Source organism: Petromyzon marinus, unplaced genomic scaffold (assembly GCF_048934315.1).
Source record: "Petromyzon marinus isolate PM22_M1 ecotype Great Lakes invasive population unplaced genomic scaffold, UKy_Petmar_22M1.pri1.0 PM_Scaffold_97, whole genome shotgun sequence".
NCBI lineage: Eukaryota > Metazoa > Chordata > Hyperoartia > Petromyzontiformes > Petromyzontidae > Petromyzon > Petromyzon marinus.
This window is the reverse complement of record NW_027423707.1, coordinates 1-15,142: the sequence shown is the minus strand read 5'-3', so window position 1 is coordinate 15,142 and position 15,142 is coordinate 1. Positions and strand designations below refer to the sequence as shown.

At 54.9% G+C, this 15,142-nt stretch overlaps 1 protein-coding gene across 1 annotated transcript in view; it reads right to left on the bottom strand.

Moving 5' to 3' along the window:
- LOC142923965 (uncharacterized) overlaps positions 1-12,504 on the bottom strand; it is a 40,327-nt gene extending 27,823 nt beyond the window's left edge. The window contains exons 1-5 of the mRNA XM_076064997.1: positions 12,053-12,504; positions 8,368-9,300; positions 7,234-7,285; positions 3,756-3,848; positions 692-789 (exon numbers count right to left, since the gene is read on the bottom strand). Coding sequence (XP_075921112.1) covers positions 692-789; positions 3,756-3,848; positions 7,234-7,285; positions 8,368-9,300; positions 12,053-12,082 — 1,206 coding nt within the window. The 5' untranslated portion in view covers positions 12,083-12,504. The remainder of the gene's footprint in view (positions 1-691; positions 790-3,755; positions 3,849-7,233; positions 7,286-8,367; positions 9,301-12,052) is intronic.
- Positions 12,505-15,142: the final 2,638 nt, after the last annotated feature.

The following is a 15,142-nucleotide window of genomic DNA, read 5'->3' as shown; positions in this document are numbered from 1 at the left end:
ACAGACACAGTCACACACACACGCAGTCACACACACACACAGTCACACACACAGACGCACACACACAGATGCACACACACAGTCACACACAGTCACACAGTCACACACAGACACACACACACAGTCACACACAGACACACACACACACACAGTCACACACAGTCACACACAGTCACACACACACAGTCACACACACAGTCACACACAGTCACACACACACAGTCACACACACACAGACACACACACAGACACACACACAGTTACACACACACAGTCACACACACACACAGTCACACACACACAGTCACACACACACAGTCACACACACACACAGTCACACACACACACAGTCACACACACACACAGTCACACACACACAAAGTCACACACACACACACAGTCACACACACACACAGTCACACACACACACAGTCACACACACACAGACACACACACAGACACACACACACACACAGACACACACACACAGACACATACACACACAGACACACACACACAGACACACACACAGACACACACACAGACACAGGTTCACATGTCTCCCCCGTGTCTCTCTCCCCGTGTCTCCCCGTGTCTCTCTCTCCCCGTGTCTCTGTCTCCCCCCGTGTCTCTGTCTCCCCCCGTGTCTCTGTCTCCCCCCGTGTCTCTGTCTCCCCCCGTGTCTCCCCTGGGCTCTCCGCTCTCTCAGCTCCTGCTGCTGGGCTCTGCGTTGTTCACGATTCCTCTGCAGGCGCTCCACCTCACGGACACAGCTTGACTTCTTGCGGCCTAGGGGGAGACACGGGGGGAGAGAGACACGGGGAGAGACACGGGGAGAGACACGGGGGGAGAGAGACACGGGGAGAGAGACACGGGGAGACACGGGGAGACACGGGGAGAGAGAGACACGGAGACAGAGACACGGGGAGACATGGGGAGACACGGGGGGACACGGGGAGAGAGAGACACGGGGAGACACGGGGAGACACGGGGAGAGAGAGACACGGGGAGACACGGGGAGACACGGGGAGAGAGAGACACGGAGACAGAGACACGGGGAGACACGGGGAGACACGGGGGGACACGGGGGGACACGGGGAGACACGGGGAGAGACACGGGGAGAGAGAGACACGGGGACAGAGACACGGGGACAGAGACACGGGGAGACACGGGGGGAGACACGGGGAGAGAGAGACACGGGGGGAGACACGGGGAGAGAGAGACACGGGGGGAGACACGGGGAGAGAGAGACACAGGGAGACACGGAGAGAGAGACACGGGGAGAGAGAGACACGGGGAGAGACACGGGGAGAGAGACACGGAGAGACACGGGGGAGACACGGGGAGACATGGGGAGAGAGAGACACGGGGGGAGACACGGGGAGAGAGACACGGAGAGACACGGGGAGACACGGGGAGACATGGGGAGAGAGAGACACGGGGAGAGAGACACGGGGAGACACGGGGAGACACGGGGAGACACGGGGAGACACGGGGAGAGACACGGGGAGACACGGGGAGACACGGGGAGAGAGAGACACGGGGGGAGACACGGGGAGAGACACAGGGAGACACGGGGAGAGACACGGGGGGAGACACGGGGAGAGACACGGGGAGAGACACGGGGAGACACGGGGAGAGAGAGACACGGGGAGAGAGAGACACGGGGAGAGACACGGGGAGATAGAGACACGGGGAGACACGGGGAGACACGGGAAGAGAGACACGGGGAGACACGGGGAGACACGGGGAGAGAGAGACACGGGGGGAGACACGGAGAGACATGGGGAGACACGGGGAGAGAGAGACACGGGGGGAGACACGGGGAGAGAGAGACATGGGGGGAGACACGGGGAGAGAGAGACATGGGGAGCCACGGGGAGAGACACGGGGAGAGACACGGACAGAGACACGGACAGAGACACGGGGAGAGACACGGGGAGAGACACGGGGAGAGACACGGGGAGACACGGGGAGACACGGGGAGAGACACGGGGAGAGACACGGGGAGAGACACGGGGAGACAGACATGGGGAGACAGAGACACGGGGAGAGACACGGGGGAGACACGGGGGGAGAGAGACACGGGGAGAGAGAGACACGGGGAGAGACACGGGGAGAGACACGGGGAGAGACACGGGGGAGACACGGGGGGAGAGAGACATGGGGAGAGAGAGACACGGGGAGAGACACGGGGAGACAGACACGGGGAGAGAGACACGGGGAGAGTGTATAGTGTAGTAGTGTATAGTGTAGTGGTGTATAGTGTAGTGTAGTAGTGTATAGTGTAGTAGTGTATAGTGTAGTAGTGTATAGTGTAGTGTAGTAGTGTAGTGTAGTAGTGTATAGTGTAGTAGTGTATAGTGTAGTAGTATATAGTGTAGTAGTGTGTAGTGTAGGAGTGTATAGTGTAGTAGTGTGTAGTGTATAGTGTAGTAGTGTGTAGTGTAGTAGTGTAAAGTGTAGTAGTGTATAGTGTAGTAGTGTATAGTGTAGTAGTGTATAGTGTAGTAGTGTATAGTGTAGTAGTGTATAGTGTAGTAGTGTATAGTGTAGTAGTGTACAGTGTAGTAGTGTAGTGTATAGTGTAATAGTGTATAGTGTAGTAGTGTATAGTGTAGTAGTGTATAGTGTAGTAGTGTATAGTGTAGTAGTGTATAGTGTAGTGTATAATGTAGTAGTGTATAGTGTAGTAGTGTATAGTGTAGTAGTGTATAGTGTAGTAGTGTATAGTGTAGTAGTGTATAGTGTAGTAGTGTATAGTGTAGTAGTGTATAGTGTAGTAGTGTATAGTGTAGTAGTGTATAGTGTAGTGTAGTAGTGTATAATGTAGTAGTGTATAGTGTATTAGTGTATAGTGTAGTAGTGTATAGTGTAATAGTGTATAGTGTAGTAGTGTATAGTGTAGTAGTGTATAGTGTAGTAGTGTATAGTGTAGTAGTGTATAGTGTAGTAGTGTATAGTGTAGTAGTGTATAGTGTAGTAGTGCATAGTGTAGTAGTGCACAGTGTAGTAGCGTATAGTGTAGTAGTGTATAGTGTAGTAGTGTATAGTGTAGTAGTGTATAGTGTAGTAGTGTATAGTGTAGTAGTGTATAGTGTAGTAGTGTATAGTGTAGTGTAGTGTATAGTGTAGTGTATAGTGTAGTAGTGTATAGTGTAGTAGTGTATAGTGTAGTAGTGTATAGTGTAGTAGTGTATAGTGTAGTAGTGTATAGTGTAGTAGTGTATAGTGTAGTAGTGTATAGTGTAGTGTAGTGTATAGTGTAGTGTATAGTGTAGTAGTGTATAGTGTAGTGTATAGTGTAGTAGTGTATAGTGTACTAGTGTATAGTGTAGTAGTGTATAGTATAGTAGTGTATAGTGTAGTAGTGTATAGTGTAGTAGTGTATAGTGTAGTAGTGTATAGTGTAGTGTATAGTGTAGTAGTGTATAGTGTAGTAGTGTAGTAGTGTATAGTGTAGTAGTGTATAGTGTAGTAGTGTATAGTGTAGTAGTGTATAGTGTAGTAGTGTATAGTGTAGTAGTGTATAGTGTAGTAGTGTATAGTGTAGTGTAGTAGTGTATAGTGTAGTAGTGTATAGTGTAGTAGTGTATAGTGTAGTAGTGTATAGTGTAGTGTAGTAGTGTATAGCGTAGTAGTGTATAGTGTAGTAGTGTACAGTGTGGTGTATAGTGTGGTGTACAGTGTAGTGCGCAGTGTGGTAGTGTACAGTGTGGTGTGCAGTGTGGTGTACAGTGTGGTGAGTTCTCACTGAGGGCTGATGCCTCATCTCTGGCTGGAGGTTCTGGTGATGGCGACGGTCTACGGATTCCTCCCAGAGACGGACGCAGCTTCATAGACTGGGCTGGGACATGGACAGACACAGAGAGACACAGAGAGACAAACAGAGACAGAGACACACAGAGACACACAGAGACAAACAGAGACAGAGACACACAGAGACACACAGAGACACACACAGAGACACACAGAGACACAGAGACACACACAGAGACACACACAGAGACACACAGAGAGACACAGAGACACACAGAGACACACACAGAGACACAGAGACACACACAGAGACACAGAGACACACAGAGACACAGAGACACACAGAGACACACACAGAGACACACACAGAGACACAGAGACACACAGAGACACAGAGGTACACAGAGACACACACAGAGACACAGACAGAGACACACACAGAGACAAACACAGATACACACACAGAGACACACAGAGAGACACACAGAGAGACACAGAGAGACAAACGGAGACAGAGACACACAGAGACACAGAGACACACAGAGACACACAAAGACACAGTCAGACACAGAGAGACACACAGAGAGACACAGAAAGAGACAAAGAGAGAGAGACACAGGGGTGGAGAGACAGAAAGAGACACAGAGACAGAGAGTCTCTCTGTCTCTCCCCGTGTCTCTCTCCCCGTGTCTCTCTCCCCGTGTCTCTCTCCCCGTGTCTCTCACTCCCCGTGTCTCTCTCCTGCTCCCCGTGTCTCTCTCTCTCTCTCCCCGTGTCTCTCTCCCCGTGTCTCTCTCTCTCTCCCCGTGTCTCTCTCTCTCCCCGTGTCTCTCTCTCACTCCCCGTGTCTCTCTCTCTCCCCGTGTCTCTCTCTCACTCCCCGTGTCTCTCTCACTCCCCGTGTCTCTCTCCCCGCGTCTCCCTCTCCCCGTGTCTTTCTCTCACTCCCCGTGTCTCTCTCCCCGTGTCTCTCTCTCACTCCCCGTGTCTCTCTCTCCCCGTGTCTCTCACTCCCCGTGTCTCTCTCTCACTCCCCGTGTCTCTCTCTCCCCGTGTCTCGCTCTCCCCTTGTCTCTCTGTCACTCCCCGTGTCTCTCTCCCCGTGTCTCTCTCCCCGTGTCTCTCTCTCCCCGTGTCTCTCTCCCCGTGTGTCTCTCTCCCCGTGTCTCTCTCCCCGTGTCTCTCACTCCCCGTGTCTTTCTCTCACTCCCCGTGTCTCTCTCTCCCCGTGTCTCTCTCCCACTCCCCGTGTCTCTCTCCCCGTGTCTCTCTCTCTCCCCGTGTCTCTCACTCCCCGTGTCTCTCTCCCACTCCCCGTGTCTCTCTCCCCGTGTCTCTCTCACTCCCCGTGTCTCTCTCCCCGCGTCTCCCTCTCCCCGTGTCTTTCTCTCACTCCCCGTGTCTCTCTCCCCGTGTCTCTCTCTCACTCCCCGTGTCTCTCTCTCCCCGTGTCTCTCACTCCCCGTGTCTCTCTCTCACTCCCCGTGTCTCTCTCTCCCCGTGTCTCGCTCTCCCCTTGTCTCTCTGTCACTCCCCGTGTCTCTCTCCCCGTGTCTCTCTCCCCGTGTCTCTCTCTCCCCGTGTCTCTCTCCCCGTGTGTCTCTCTCCCCGTGTCTCTCTCCCCGTGTCTCTCACTCCCCGTGTCTTTCTCTCACTCCCCGTGTCTCTCTCTCCCCGTGTCTCTCTCCCACTCCCCGTGTCTCTCTCCCCGTGTCTCTCTCTCTCCCCGTGTCTCTCACTCCCCGTGTCTCTCTCCCACTCCCCGTGTCTCTCTCCCCGTGTCTCTCTCTCTCCCCGTGTCTCTCTCTCCCCGTGTCTCTCACTCCCCGTGTCTCTCTCTCCCCGTGTCTCTCTCTCCCCGTGTCTCTCGCTCTCCCCGTGTCTCTCACTCCCAGTGTCTCTCTCCCCGTCTCTCTCACTCCCCGTGTCTCTCTCCCCCCGTGTCTCTCTCCCCCCGTGTCTCCCACTCCCCGTGTCTCTCTCTCCCCGTGTCTCTCTCCCCGTGTCTCTCTCCCCGTGTCTCTCTCTCACTCCCCGTGTCTCTCTCCCCGTGTCTCTCTCCCCGTGTCTCTCTCCCCGTGTCTCTCTCCCCGTGTCTCTCTCCCCGTGTCTCTCTCCCCGTGTCTCTCTCTCTCCCCGTGTCTCTCTCACACTCCCCGTGTCTCTCTCTCTCCCCGTGTCTCTATCCCCGTGTCTCTCTCTCCCCGTGTCTCTTTCCCCGTGTCTCTCTCCCCGTGTCTCTCACTGCCGTGTCTCTCTCACTCCCGTGTCTCTCTCACTCCCCGTGTCTCTCTCCCCATGTCTCTCTCCCCGTGTCTCTCTCACACTCCCCGTGTCTCTCACTCGCCGTGTCTCTCTCCCCGTGTCTCTCTCTCACTCCCCGTGTCTCTCTCCCACTCCGCGTGTCTCTCTTCCACTCCCCGTGTCTCTCTCCCACTCCCCGTGTCTCTCTCCCACTCCCCGTGTCTCTCTCTCTCCCCGTGTGTCTCTCTCTCTCCCCGTGTCTCTCTCTCACTCCCCGTATCTCTCACTCCCCGTGTCTCTCTCTCAGTCCCCGTGTCTCTTTCTCTCCCCGTGTCTCACTCTCCCCGTGTCTCCCACTCCCCGTGTCTCACTCCCCGTGTCTCTCTCCCCGTGTCTCCCACTCCCCGTGTCTCACTCCTCGTGTCTCTCTCCCCGTGTCTCTCTCTCACTCCCCGTGTCTCTCTCCCCGTGTCTATCTCCCCGTTTCTCTCTCCCCGTGTCTCTCTCCCACTCCCCATGTCTCTCTCTCCCCGTGTCTCTCACTCCCCGTGTCTCTCCCACTCCCCGTGTCTCTCTCCCTCTCCCCGTGTCTCTCTCTCTCTCCCCGTGTCTTCCACTGCCCGTGTCTCTCTCTCTCACTCCCCGTGTCTCTCTCTCCCCGTGTCTCCCACTCCCCGTGTCTCTCTCTCCCCGTGTCTCTCACTCCCCGTGTCTCTCTCTCACTCCCCGTGTCTCTCTCTCCCCGTGTCTCTCTCTCCCCATGTCTCCCACTCCCCGTGTCTCTCTCTCCCCGTGTCTCCCACTCCCCGTGTCTCTCTCTCCTCGTGTCTCTCACTCCCCGTGTCTCTCTCTCACTCCCCGTGTCTCTCTCTCCCCGTGTCTCTCTCCCCGTGTCTCTCTCTCTCCCCGTGTCTCTCTCTCCCCGTGTCTTCCACTCCCCGTGTCTCTCTCTCCCCGTGTCTCTCTCTCCCCGTGTCTCTCTCTCTCCCCGTGTCTCTCTCTCCCCGTGTCTCCCACTCCCCGTGTCTCTCTCTCCCCGTGTCTCTCTCCCACTCCCCGTGTCTCTCACTCCCCGTGTCTCTCTCCCCATGTCTCTCTGTCACTCCCCGTGTCTCTCTCTCCCCGTGTCTCTCTCTCTCCCCGTGTCTCTCTCCCCGTGTCTCTCTCCCCGTGTCTCTCACTCCCCGTGTCTCTCTCCCCGTGTCTCTCTCCCCGTGTCTCTCTCTCACCTCTGCCCTGTTTGGCCGCTCCGTCTATCTGAGTGATGGACGTCCGGCGAGCCTAAAACAGGGACAGAGAGAGACACGGGGAAGAGGATAAATCACCGATCGCGTGATGTGAAATCACTCATGGCGTGAAGTGAAATCACCGATGGCGTGACGTGAAATCACTCATGACGTGACGTGAAATCACTCATGACGTGAAATCACCGATGGCGTGACGTGAAATCACCAATGGCGTGAAGTGAAATCACTCATGACGTGAAGTGAAATCACCCATGGCGTGAAGTGAAATCACTCACGACGTGAAATAACTCATGACGTGAAATCACTCATGACGTGACGTGAAATCACTCATGATGTGAAATCACTGATGGCGTGACGTGAAATCACTCATGATGTGAAATCACTGATGGCGTGACGTGAAATCACTCATGACGTGAAATCACTCATGACGTGAAATCACTCATGACGTGACGTGAAATCACTCATGTGAAATCACTGATGGCATGACGTGAAATCACTCATGATGTGAAATCACTGATGGCGTGACGTGAAATCACTCATGATGTGAAATCACTGATGGCGTGACGTGAAATCACTCATGATGTGAAATCACTGATGGCGTGACGTGAAATCACTCATGACGTGAAATCACTCATGACGTGAAATCACCGATGACGTGACGTGAAATCACTCATGACGTGAAATCACCGATGGCGTGACGTGAAATCACTCATGACGTGAAGTGAAATCACCGATGACGTGACGTGAAATCACTCATGACGTGAAATCACCGATGGCGTGACGTGAAATCACTCATGACGTGAAGTGAAATCACCGATGGTGTGACGTGAAATCACCGATGGCGTGACGTGAAATCACCCATGGTGTGAAGTGAAATCACCAATGACGTGACGTGAAATCACTCATGACGTGAAATCACTCATGACGTGACGTGAAATCACCGATGGCGTGACGTGAAATCACCAATGACGTGACGTGAAATCACTCATGACGTGAAATCACCAATGACGTGACGTGAAATCACTCATGACGTGAAATCACTGATGGCGTGACGTGAAATCACTCATGACGTGAAATCACCGATGGCGTGACGTGAAATCACTCCTCCACACTCACGCTTCCGGCCCTCGTCACGATCCGCTGCATGCCGCTGATCGCCGTGCGTCCACGTGGGCGAGATTCTTCCTGCCGTGTCTCTGTGTCTCTCCCCCGTGTCTCCGCGTCTCTCCCCCGTGTCTCCGCGTCTCTCCCCCGTGTCTCCGTGTCTCTCCCCCGTGTCTCTGTGTCTCTCCCCCGTGTCTCCGCGTCTCTCCGCGGGGTCCCTGTGTCTCTCCCCCGTGTCTCTGTGTCTCTCCGCTGTGTCTCTGTGTCTCTCCCCCGTGTCTCCGTGTCTCTCCGCGGGGTCCCTGTGTCTCTCCCCCGTGTCTCTGTGTCTCTCCGCTGTGTCTCCGTGTCTCTCCCCCGTGTCTCTGTTTCTCTCCCCGGTGTCCCCGTGTCTCTCCGCGGTGTCTCCGTGTCTCTCCCCCGTGTCTCTGTGTCTCTCCGCTGTGTCTCCGTGTCTCCCCGTCTCCTCACCGTTGCCCTTCTTGCCATCCCAGCGGGTCTCTGCCGTGTCTCCGTGTCTCTCCCCCGTGTCTCTGTGTCTCTCCGCGGGGTCCCTGTGTCTCTCTGCGGTGTCTCCGTGTCTCTCCGCGGGGTCCCTGTGTCTCTCCCCCGTGTCTCCGTGTCTCTCCGCTGTGTCTCTGTGTCTCTCCGCTGTGTCTCTGTGTCTCTCCCCCGTGTCTCCGTGTCTCTCCGCGGGGTCTCTGTGTCTCTCCCCCGTGTCTCTGTGTCTCTCCGCGGGGTCTCTGTGTCTCTCCCCCGTGTCTCTGTGTCTCTCCCCCGTGTCTCCGTGTCTCTCCGCTGTGTCTCTGTGTCTCTCCGCTGTGTCTCTGTGTCTCTCCGCTGTGTCTCTGTGTCTCTCCCCGGTGTCTCCACTCCCCATGCGTGCTGGGAGTCGTTCGGCAAGGCGAGCTCGGGGTTGATGAGAAGAACACTCTCCATGTCGATCTGCAGGCAGACGGGAGAGTGGGTGAGTGAGTGAGTGAGTGGGTGGGTGAGTGGGTGAGTGAGTGAGTGGGTGAGTGAGTGGGTGAGTGGGTGGGTGAGTGAGTGGGTGAGTGGGTGAGTGGGTGAGTGGGTGGGTGAGTGGGTGAGTGGGTGAGTGAGTGAGTGGGTGAGTGAGTGGGTGAGTGGGTGGGTGGGTGAGTGAGTGAGTGAGTGAGTGGTGAGTGAGTGAGTGGGTGAGTGGGTGAGTGTGTGGGTGAGTGAGTGAGTGTGTGGGTGGGTGGGTGAGTGAGTGGGTGAGTGGGTGAGTGGGTGAGTGGGTGGGTGAGTGGGTGAGTGGGTGAGTGAGTGAGTGGGTGAGTGAGTGGGTGAGTGGGTGGGTGAGTGAGTGAGTGAGTGGTGAGTGAGTGAGTGGGTGAGTGGGTGAGTGTGTGGGTGAGTGAGTGAGTGTGTGGGTGGGTGGGTGAGTGAGTGGGTGGGTGAGTGGTGAGTGAGTGGGTGGGTGAGTGGTGAGTGGTGGGTGAGTGAGTAGTGGGTGAGTGAGTGAGTGGTGAGTGAGTGGTGAGTGAGTAGTGAGTGGTGAGCGAGTGAGTGAGTGAGTGGGTGAGTGGGTGAGTGAGTGGGTGGGTGAGTGGGTGAGTGAGTGGTGAGTGAGTGGGTGAGTGAGTGGGTGAGTGGGTGGGTGAGTGAGTGAGTGGGTGAGTGGGTGGGTGAGTGGGTGAGTGAGTGAGTGGGTGAGTGGGTGAGTGGGTGAGTGAGTGAGTGAGTGGGTGGGTGAGTGAGTGAGTGGGTGAGTGAGTGAGTGAGTGGGTGGGTGAGTGGGTGGGTGAGTGAGTGAGTGGGTGGGTGAGTGAGTGAGTGGGTGGGTGAGTGAGTGGTGAGTGAGTGGTGAGTGAGTGGGTGAGTGGGTGGGTGGGTGAGTGGGTGGGTGGGTGAGTGAGTGGGTGAGTGGGTGGGTGAGTGGGTGAGTGAGTGAGTGGGTGAGTGAGTGGGTGAGTGTGTGGGTGGGTGAGTGGTGAGTGGTGGGTGAGTGAGTGGGTGAGTGAGTGAGTGTGTGGGTGGGTGGGTGAGTGAGTGGGTGGGTGAGTGGTGAGTGGTGGGTGAGTGAGTAGTGGGTGAGTGAGTGAGTGGTGAGTGAGTGGTGAGTGAGTAGTGAGTGGTGAGCGAGTGAGTGAGTGAGTGAGTGGGTGAGTGGGTGAGTGAGTGGGTGGGTGAGTGGGTGAGTGAGTGGTGAGTGAGTGGGTGAGTGAGTGGGTGAGTGGGTGGGTGAGTGAGTGAGTGAGTGGGTGAGTGGGTGGGTGAGTGAGTGGGTGAGTGAGTGAGTGGGTGAGTGGGTGAGTGGGTGAGTGAGTGAGTGGGTGAGTGAGTGGGTGGGTGAGTGAGTGAGTGGGTGAGTGAGTGAGTGGGTGGGTGAGTGGGTGGGTGAGTGAGTGAGTGGGTGTGTGAGTGGGTGAGTGAGTGGTGAGTGAGTGGGTGAGTGGGTGGGTGGGTGAGTGGGTGGGTGGGTGAGTGAGTGAGTGGTGAGTGGGTGGGTGAGTGGGTGAGTGGGTGGGTGGGTGAGTGAGTGGGTGAGTGAGTGGGTGGTGAGTGGGTGAGTGAGTGGTGAGTGAGTGAGTGGGTGAGTGGGTGAGTGGGTGGGTGAGTGAGTGTGTGAGTGGGTGAGTGGGTGGGTGAGTGAGTGGGTGAGTGAGTGAGTGGGTGAGTGAGTGAGTGAGTGGTGAGTGAGTGAGTAAGTGAGTGAGTGGTGAGTGAGTGGTGAGTGAGTGAGTGAGTGGTGAGTGGGTGAGTGAGTGAGTGGGTGAGTGAGTGAGTGAGTGGGTGAGTGGGTGAATGAGTGGGTGAGTGGTGAGTGAGTGAGTGGTGAGTGAGTGGTGAGTGAGTGGTGAGTGAGTGGTGAGTGGGTGAGTGAGTGGTGAGTGAGTGGTGAGTGGTGAGTGAGTGAGTGGTGAGTGAGTGAGTGAGTGGTGAGTGAGTGAGTGGTGAGTGGTGAGTGAGTGGTGAGTGAGTGGTGAGTGAGTGGTGAGTGAGTGAGTGAGTGGTGAGTGAGTGAGTGGTGAGTGGGTGAGTAGTGAGTGAGTGGTGAGTGAGTGAGTGAGTGGTGAGTGAGTGGTGAGTGAGTGAGTGAGTGGTGAGTGAGTGGTGAGTGAGTGGTGAGTGAGTGAGTGGGTGAGTGAGTGGTGAGTGAGTGGTGAGTGAGTGGTGAGTGGGTGAGTGAGTGAGTGGGTGAGTGAGTGAGTGAGTGGTGAGTGAGTGGTGAGTGAGTGGTGAGTGAGTGGTGAGTGGGTGAGTGAGTGAGTGAGTGGTGAGTGAGTGAGTGGTGAGTGGTGAGTGAGTGAGTGGTGAGTGAGTGGTGAGTGAGTGGTGAGTGAGTGACTGAGTGAGTGAGTGGTGAGTGAGTGGTGAGTGAGTGGGTGAGTGGGTGAGTGAGTGAGTGGGTGGGTGAGTGAGTGAGTGAGTGGTGAGTAAGTGAGTGGTGAGTGAGTGAGTGGGTGAGTGAGTGGTGAGTGAGTGGTGAGTGAGTGGTGAGTGAGTGAGTGGTGAGTGAGTGGTGAGTGAGTGGTGAGTGAGTGGTGAGTGAGTGGTGAGTGGGTGAGTGAGTGAGTGAGTGGGTGAGTGAGTGAGTATGGTGAGTGAGTGGTGAGTGAGTGGTGAGTGAGTGAGTAGTGAGTGAGTGGTGAGTGAGTGGTGAGTGAGTGGTGAGTGAGTGGTGAGTGAGTGGTGAGTGAGTGGTGAGTGAGTGGTGAGTGTCCCTCACTTCCTTGCCCTTCACTTCACCATTCTCCATCCACTCGACAGTGACGGAGTCCCCATCCAGACTCAGCCCAGTCACCAGAGCTGCGTGCACCCTGCCTGTACACACACAGACACACACAACACACACACACAAGAGAGTCACACACACAGACACACACACAGTCACACACACAGTCACACACAGACACAGTCACACAGACACACACACACACACACAGACACACAGACACACACACACACAGTCACACACACACACACAGTCACACACACACAGTGACACACACACACAGTAACACACACACACAGTCACACACACACACAGTCACACACACACAGACACACACAGTCACACACAGTCACACACACAGTTACACACAGTCACACAGTCACACACACAGAGACACACAGTCACACACACACAGACACACAGAGAGTCACACACACACAGTGACACACACACACAGTCACACAACAACAACCGCCATTCGCCACTAAGTGGCGGTGACGTCACCACGACGCTTGTGCCAGGCTATGTGCACCCTGAGGCCACGTGAAGTGTCGAACGCCCGCTGGCAGGAGGTCACGGGGCAGACCCAGGTGCCACGGGTCGACTAACTGAGATGACTGGCTGATGCACCACTTGTGCCCCCTACTGTGCCAACCTGCTGTGCTTTAGCCACCCGGCGCTCCGCTCGCTGTTGTGAGCGTCGCTCCTCCGCCCTCCGTTGTTGTTGGAGGGCGACTGCCTCCAACTGCCCAGTAGCATCCTTCACGAGCCTCCTCCACAGAGGCCGATCTTGACACCGCTGGTACCAGTCATCGGCAAGTCCACTCAGCTCCACGTCCTCCTGTACCACATCACTCCATCTCTTCTCTAGCCCGTGCCGCGCCCGCTTAGCCCCCTCAATCCGGCCGAACAAAAGATGTTTCGGCATGCGGTGGCTGGGCATGCGGGCTACATGACCCAGCCATCGCAGCCTTGCCTGCCGGAGGAGCTCACCGATGGGACCCTGCCCAGATCTTTCAAGGATTTGTGAGCTCCTCACACAATCCAGTCTGGTTAAACCCAGGATGGATCGTAGGCAGGCCAGTCTAAATGTTTCTAACCGGCGAAGATGTTCCATTAGGGGGGTCCACGTTTCGCAAGCGTAGAGAAGGGAGGGAATGACCGTGGCCGAGAAGACCTGAAGCTTAGTGCGGAGCGACAGACCAGGTAGCTTCCACACAGCGTTACGCAACCGATGAAAAGATATTGCCGCTCGACTGATTCGGAGTGAGACCTCTGCTGTTAAACTGGAGCCAGTCATAAGCACACTGCCCAGGTATGGGAAACTCTCCACTCTCTCCACAACTGCCCCATCACCGATTGGGAGTTGTGGGGGTGGAGTGTCCGATGGTACAAAATACCCAGGCAGGTGCTTAGTTTTGGTGGGGCTGATGGTAAGGCCCCACCTCTTAGTGGCACGCTCCAGTCTCAGCAGCAGCGTCTCCAACTCCTCCTCTGACTGAGCAGCTATTACCAAATCATCAGCATACATAACGTGGTTGAGCAATAGGGAGCCATCCCTTGACCGCACCCGGGCATCGATCAGCCTCCCATTGTATCTGTACCAGATAGAAATTCCTCCGGTACAGCTATTGAAGGCTTCACAAACTACGTGGTCAAAATAGATGTTAAATAATGTGGGAGCCAGAGGACAACCCTGTCGCACCCCAAGGTGTACAGGGAATGGCTCCGACTCCCGGCCACGTAGTTTTACCCGGGCCCGCTGACCATCATGAAGGTCCTTAATGATCGTGAGCAGAGGGTCAGGGACTCCAAAAGCACGAAGAACAACCCAGAGCCCAGGCCTACTGATGGTATCATAGGCCTTGACCAGGTCAATAAAGCAGATATGTAGGTCTTGTTGGAATTCCCTACACCTCTGCTGTAGCAGACGGACAGAAAATATGGCATCTGTGCAGGACCGCCCTATCCTGAAACCGCATTGGGGCTCCGCAAGCCTCTCCTCAGCGTGCCTGGCAAGGCGATGTTGAATAATCCTTGCCAGGACCTTTCCCGGCACACTGAGGAGTGAGATCCCCCTGTAGTTGTTACAGTCTGTGCGGTCCCCCTTCTTAAAGAGGGGGACCACCAGGGCATCCTTCCAATCCTGCGGAACCCGTCCAGTGGCCCAGACTGATGTTATGATGTCATATAGGGCAGTCTGTGCACAAACGCCACCCTCCCTCAGCATTTCGCTTGGGAGATCATCTCTGCCCGCTGCCTTTCCTGGTCAAGTCTCACACAGTGATGGTCGTGATGATGGTGGTGGTAGTGGCAGTAGTTGTAGTGATGGTGTAGTGGTGGTGTAGTGGTAGTGATGGTAGTGGTGGTGGTGATGGTAGTGATGGTGGTGATTTTGGTGGTGGTGGTGGTAGTGGTGATGGTAGTGGTAGTGATGGTGGTGAAGGTGGTGGTAGCGATGGTGGTGGTGATGGTAGTGGTAGCGATGGTGGTGACGGTGGTGGTGATAGTGGTGGTGATGGTGGTGATGGTAGTGGTAGCGATGGTGGTGGTGAAGGTAGTGGTAGCGATGGTGGTGATGGTGGTGGTGATGGTGATAGTGGTGGTGATGGTGGTGATGGTGGTGGTAGCGATGGTAGTGGTAGTGGTGGTGATGGTGGTGATGGTGGTGGTGATGGTGGTGGTGGTGATGGTGGTGGTGGTGATGGTGGTGGTGGTGGGGGTGGTGATGGTGGTGGTGGTGGAGGTGGTGGAGGTGATGGTGGAGGTGGTGGGGGTGGTGGTGGTGATGGTGGTGATGGTAGTGATGTACGTATAAAAATTAAGTATTATTATTACCTTAGCAAGGTAAAATAAATACATAGTAAATAGTTAAATAGCAAATAGTTAATAATGTGTACACAAAGTTTAATTTTGATTAGTTAATCTGCTAATATAAAACAGTTAAATTGTAAATAGTTAATAATGTTAATTAATAAGGTTTAACTTTGATTAGTTAATCTGCTAATATAAAACAGATAAATAGTAACATAGTTAATAATGTTAATAAATAATGTTTAACTATAAGTTAATCTGCAAATATAA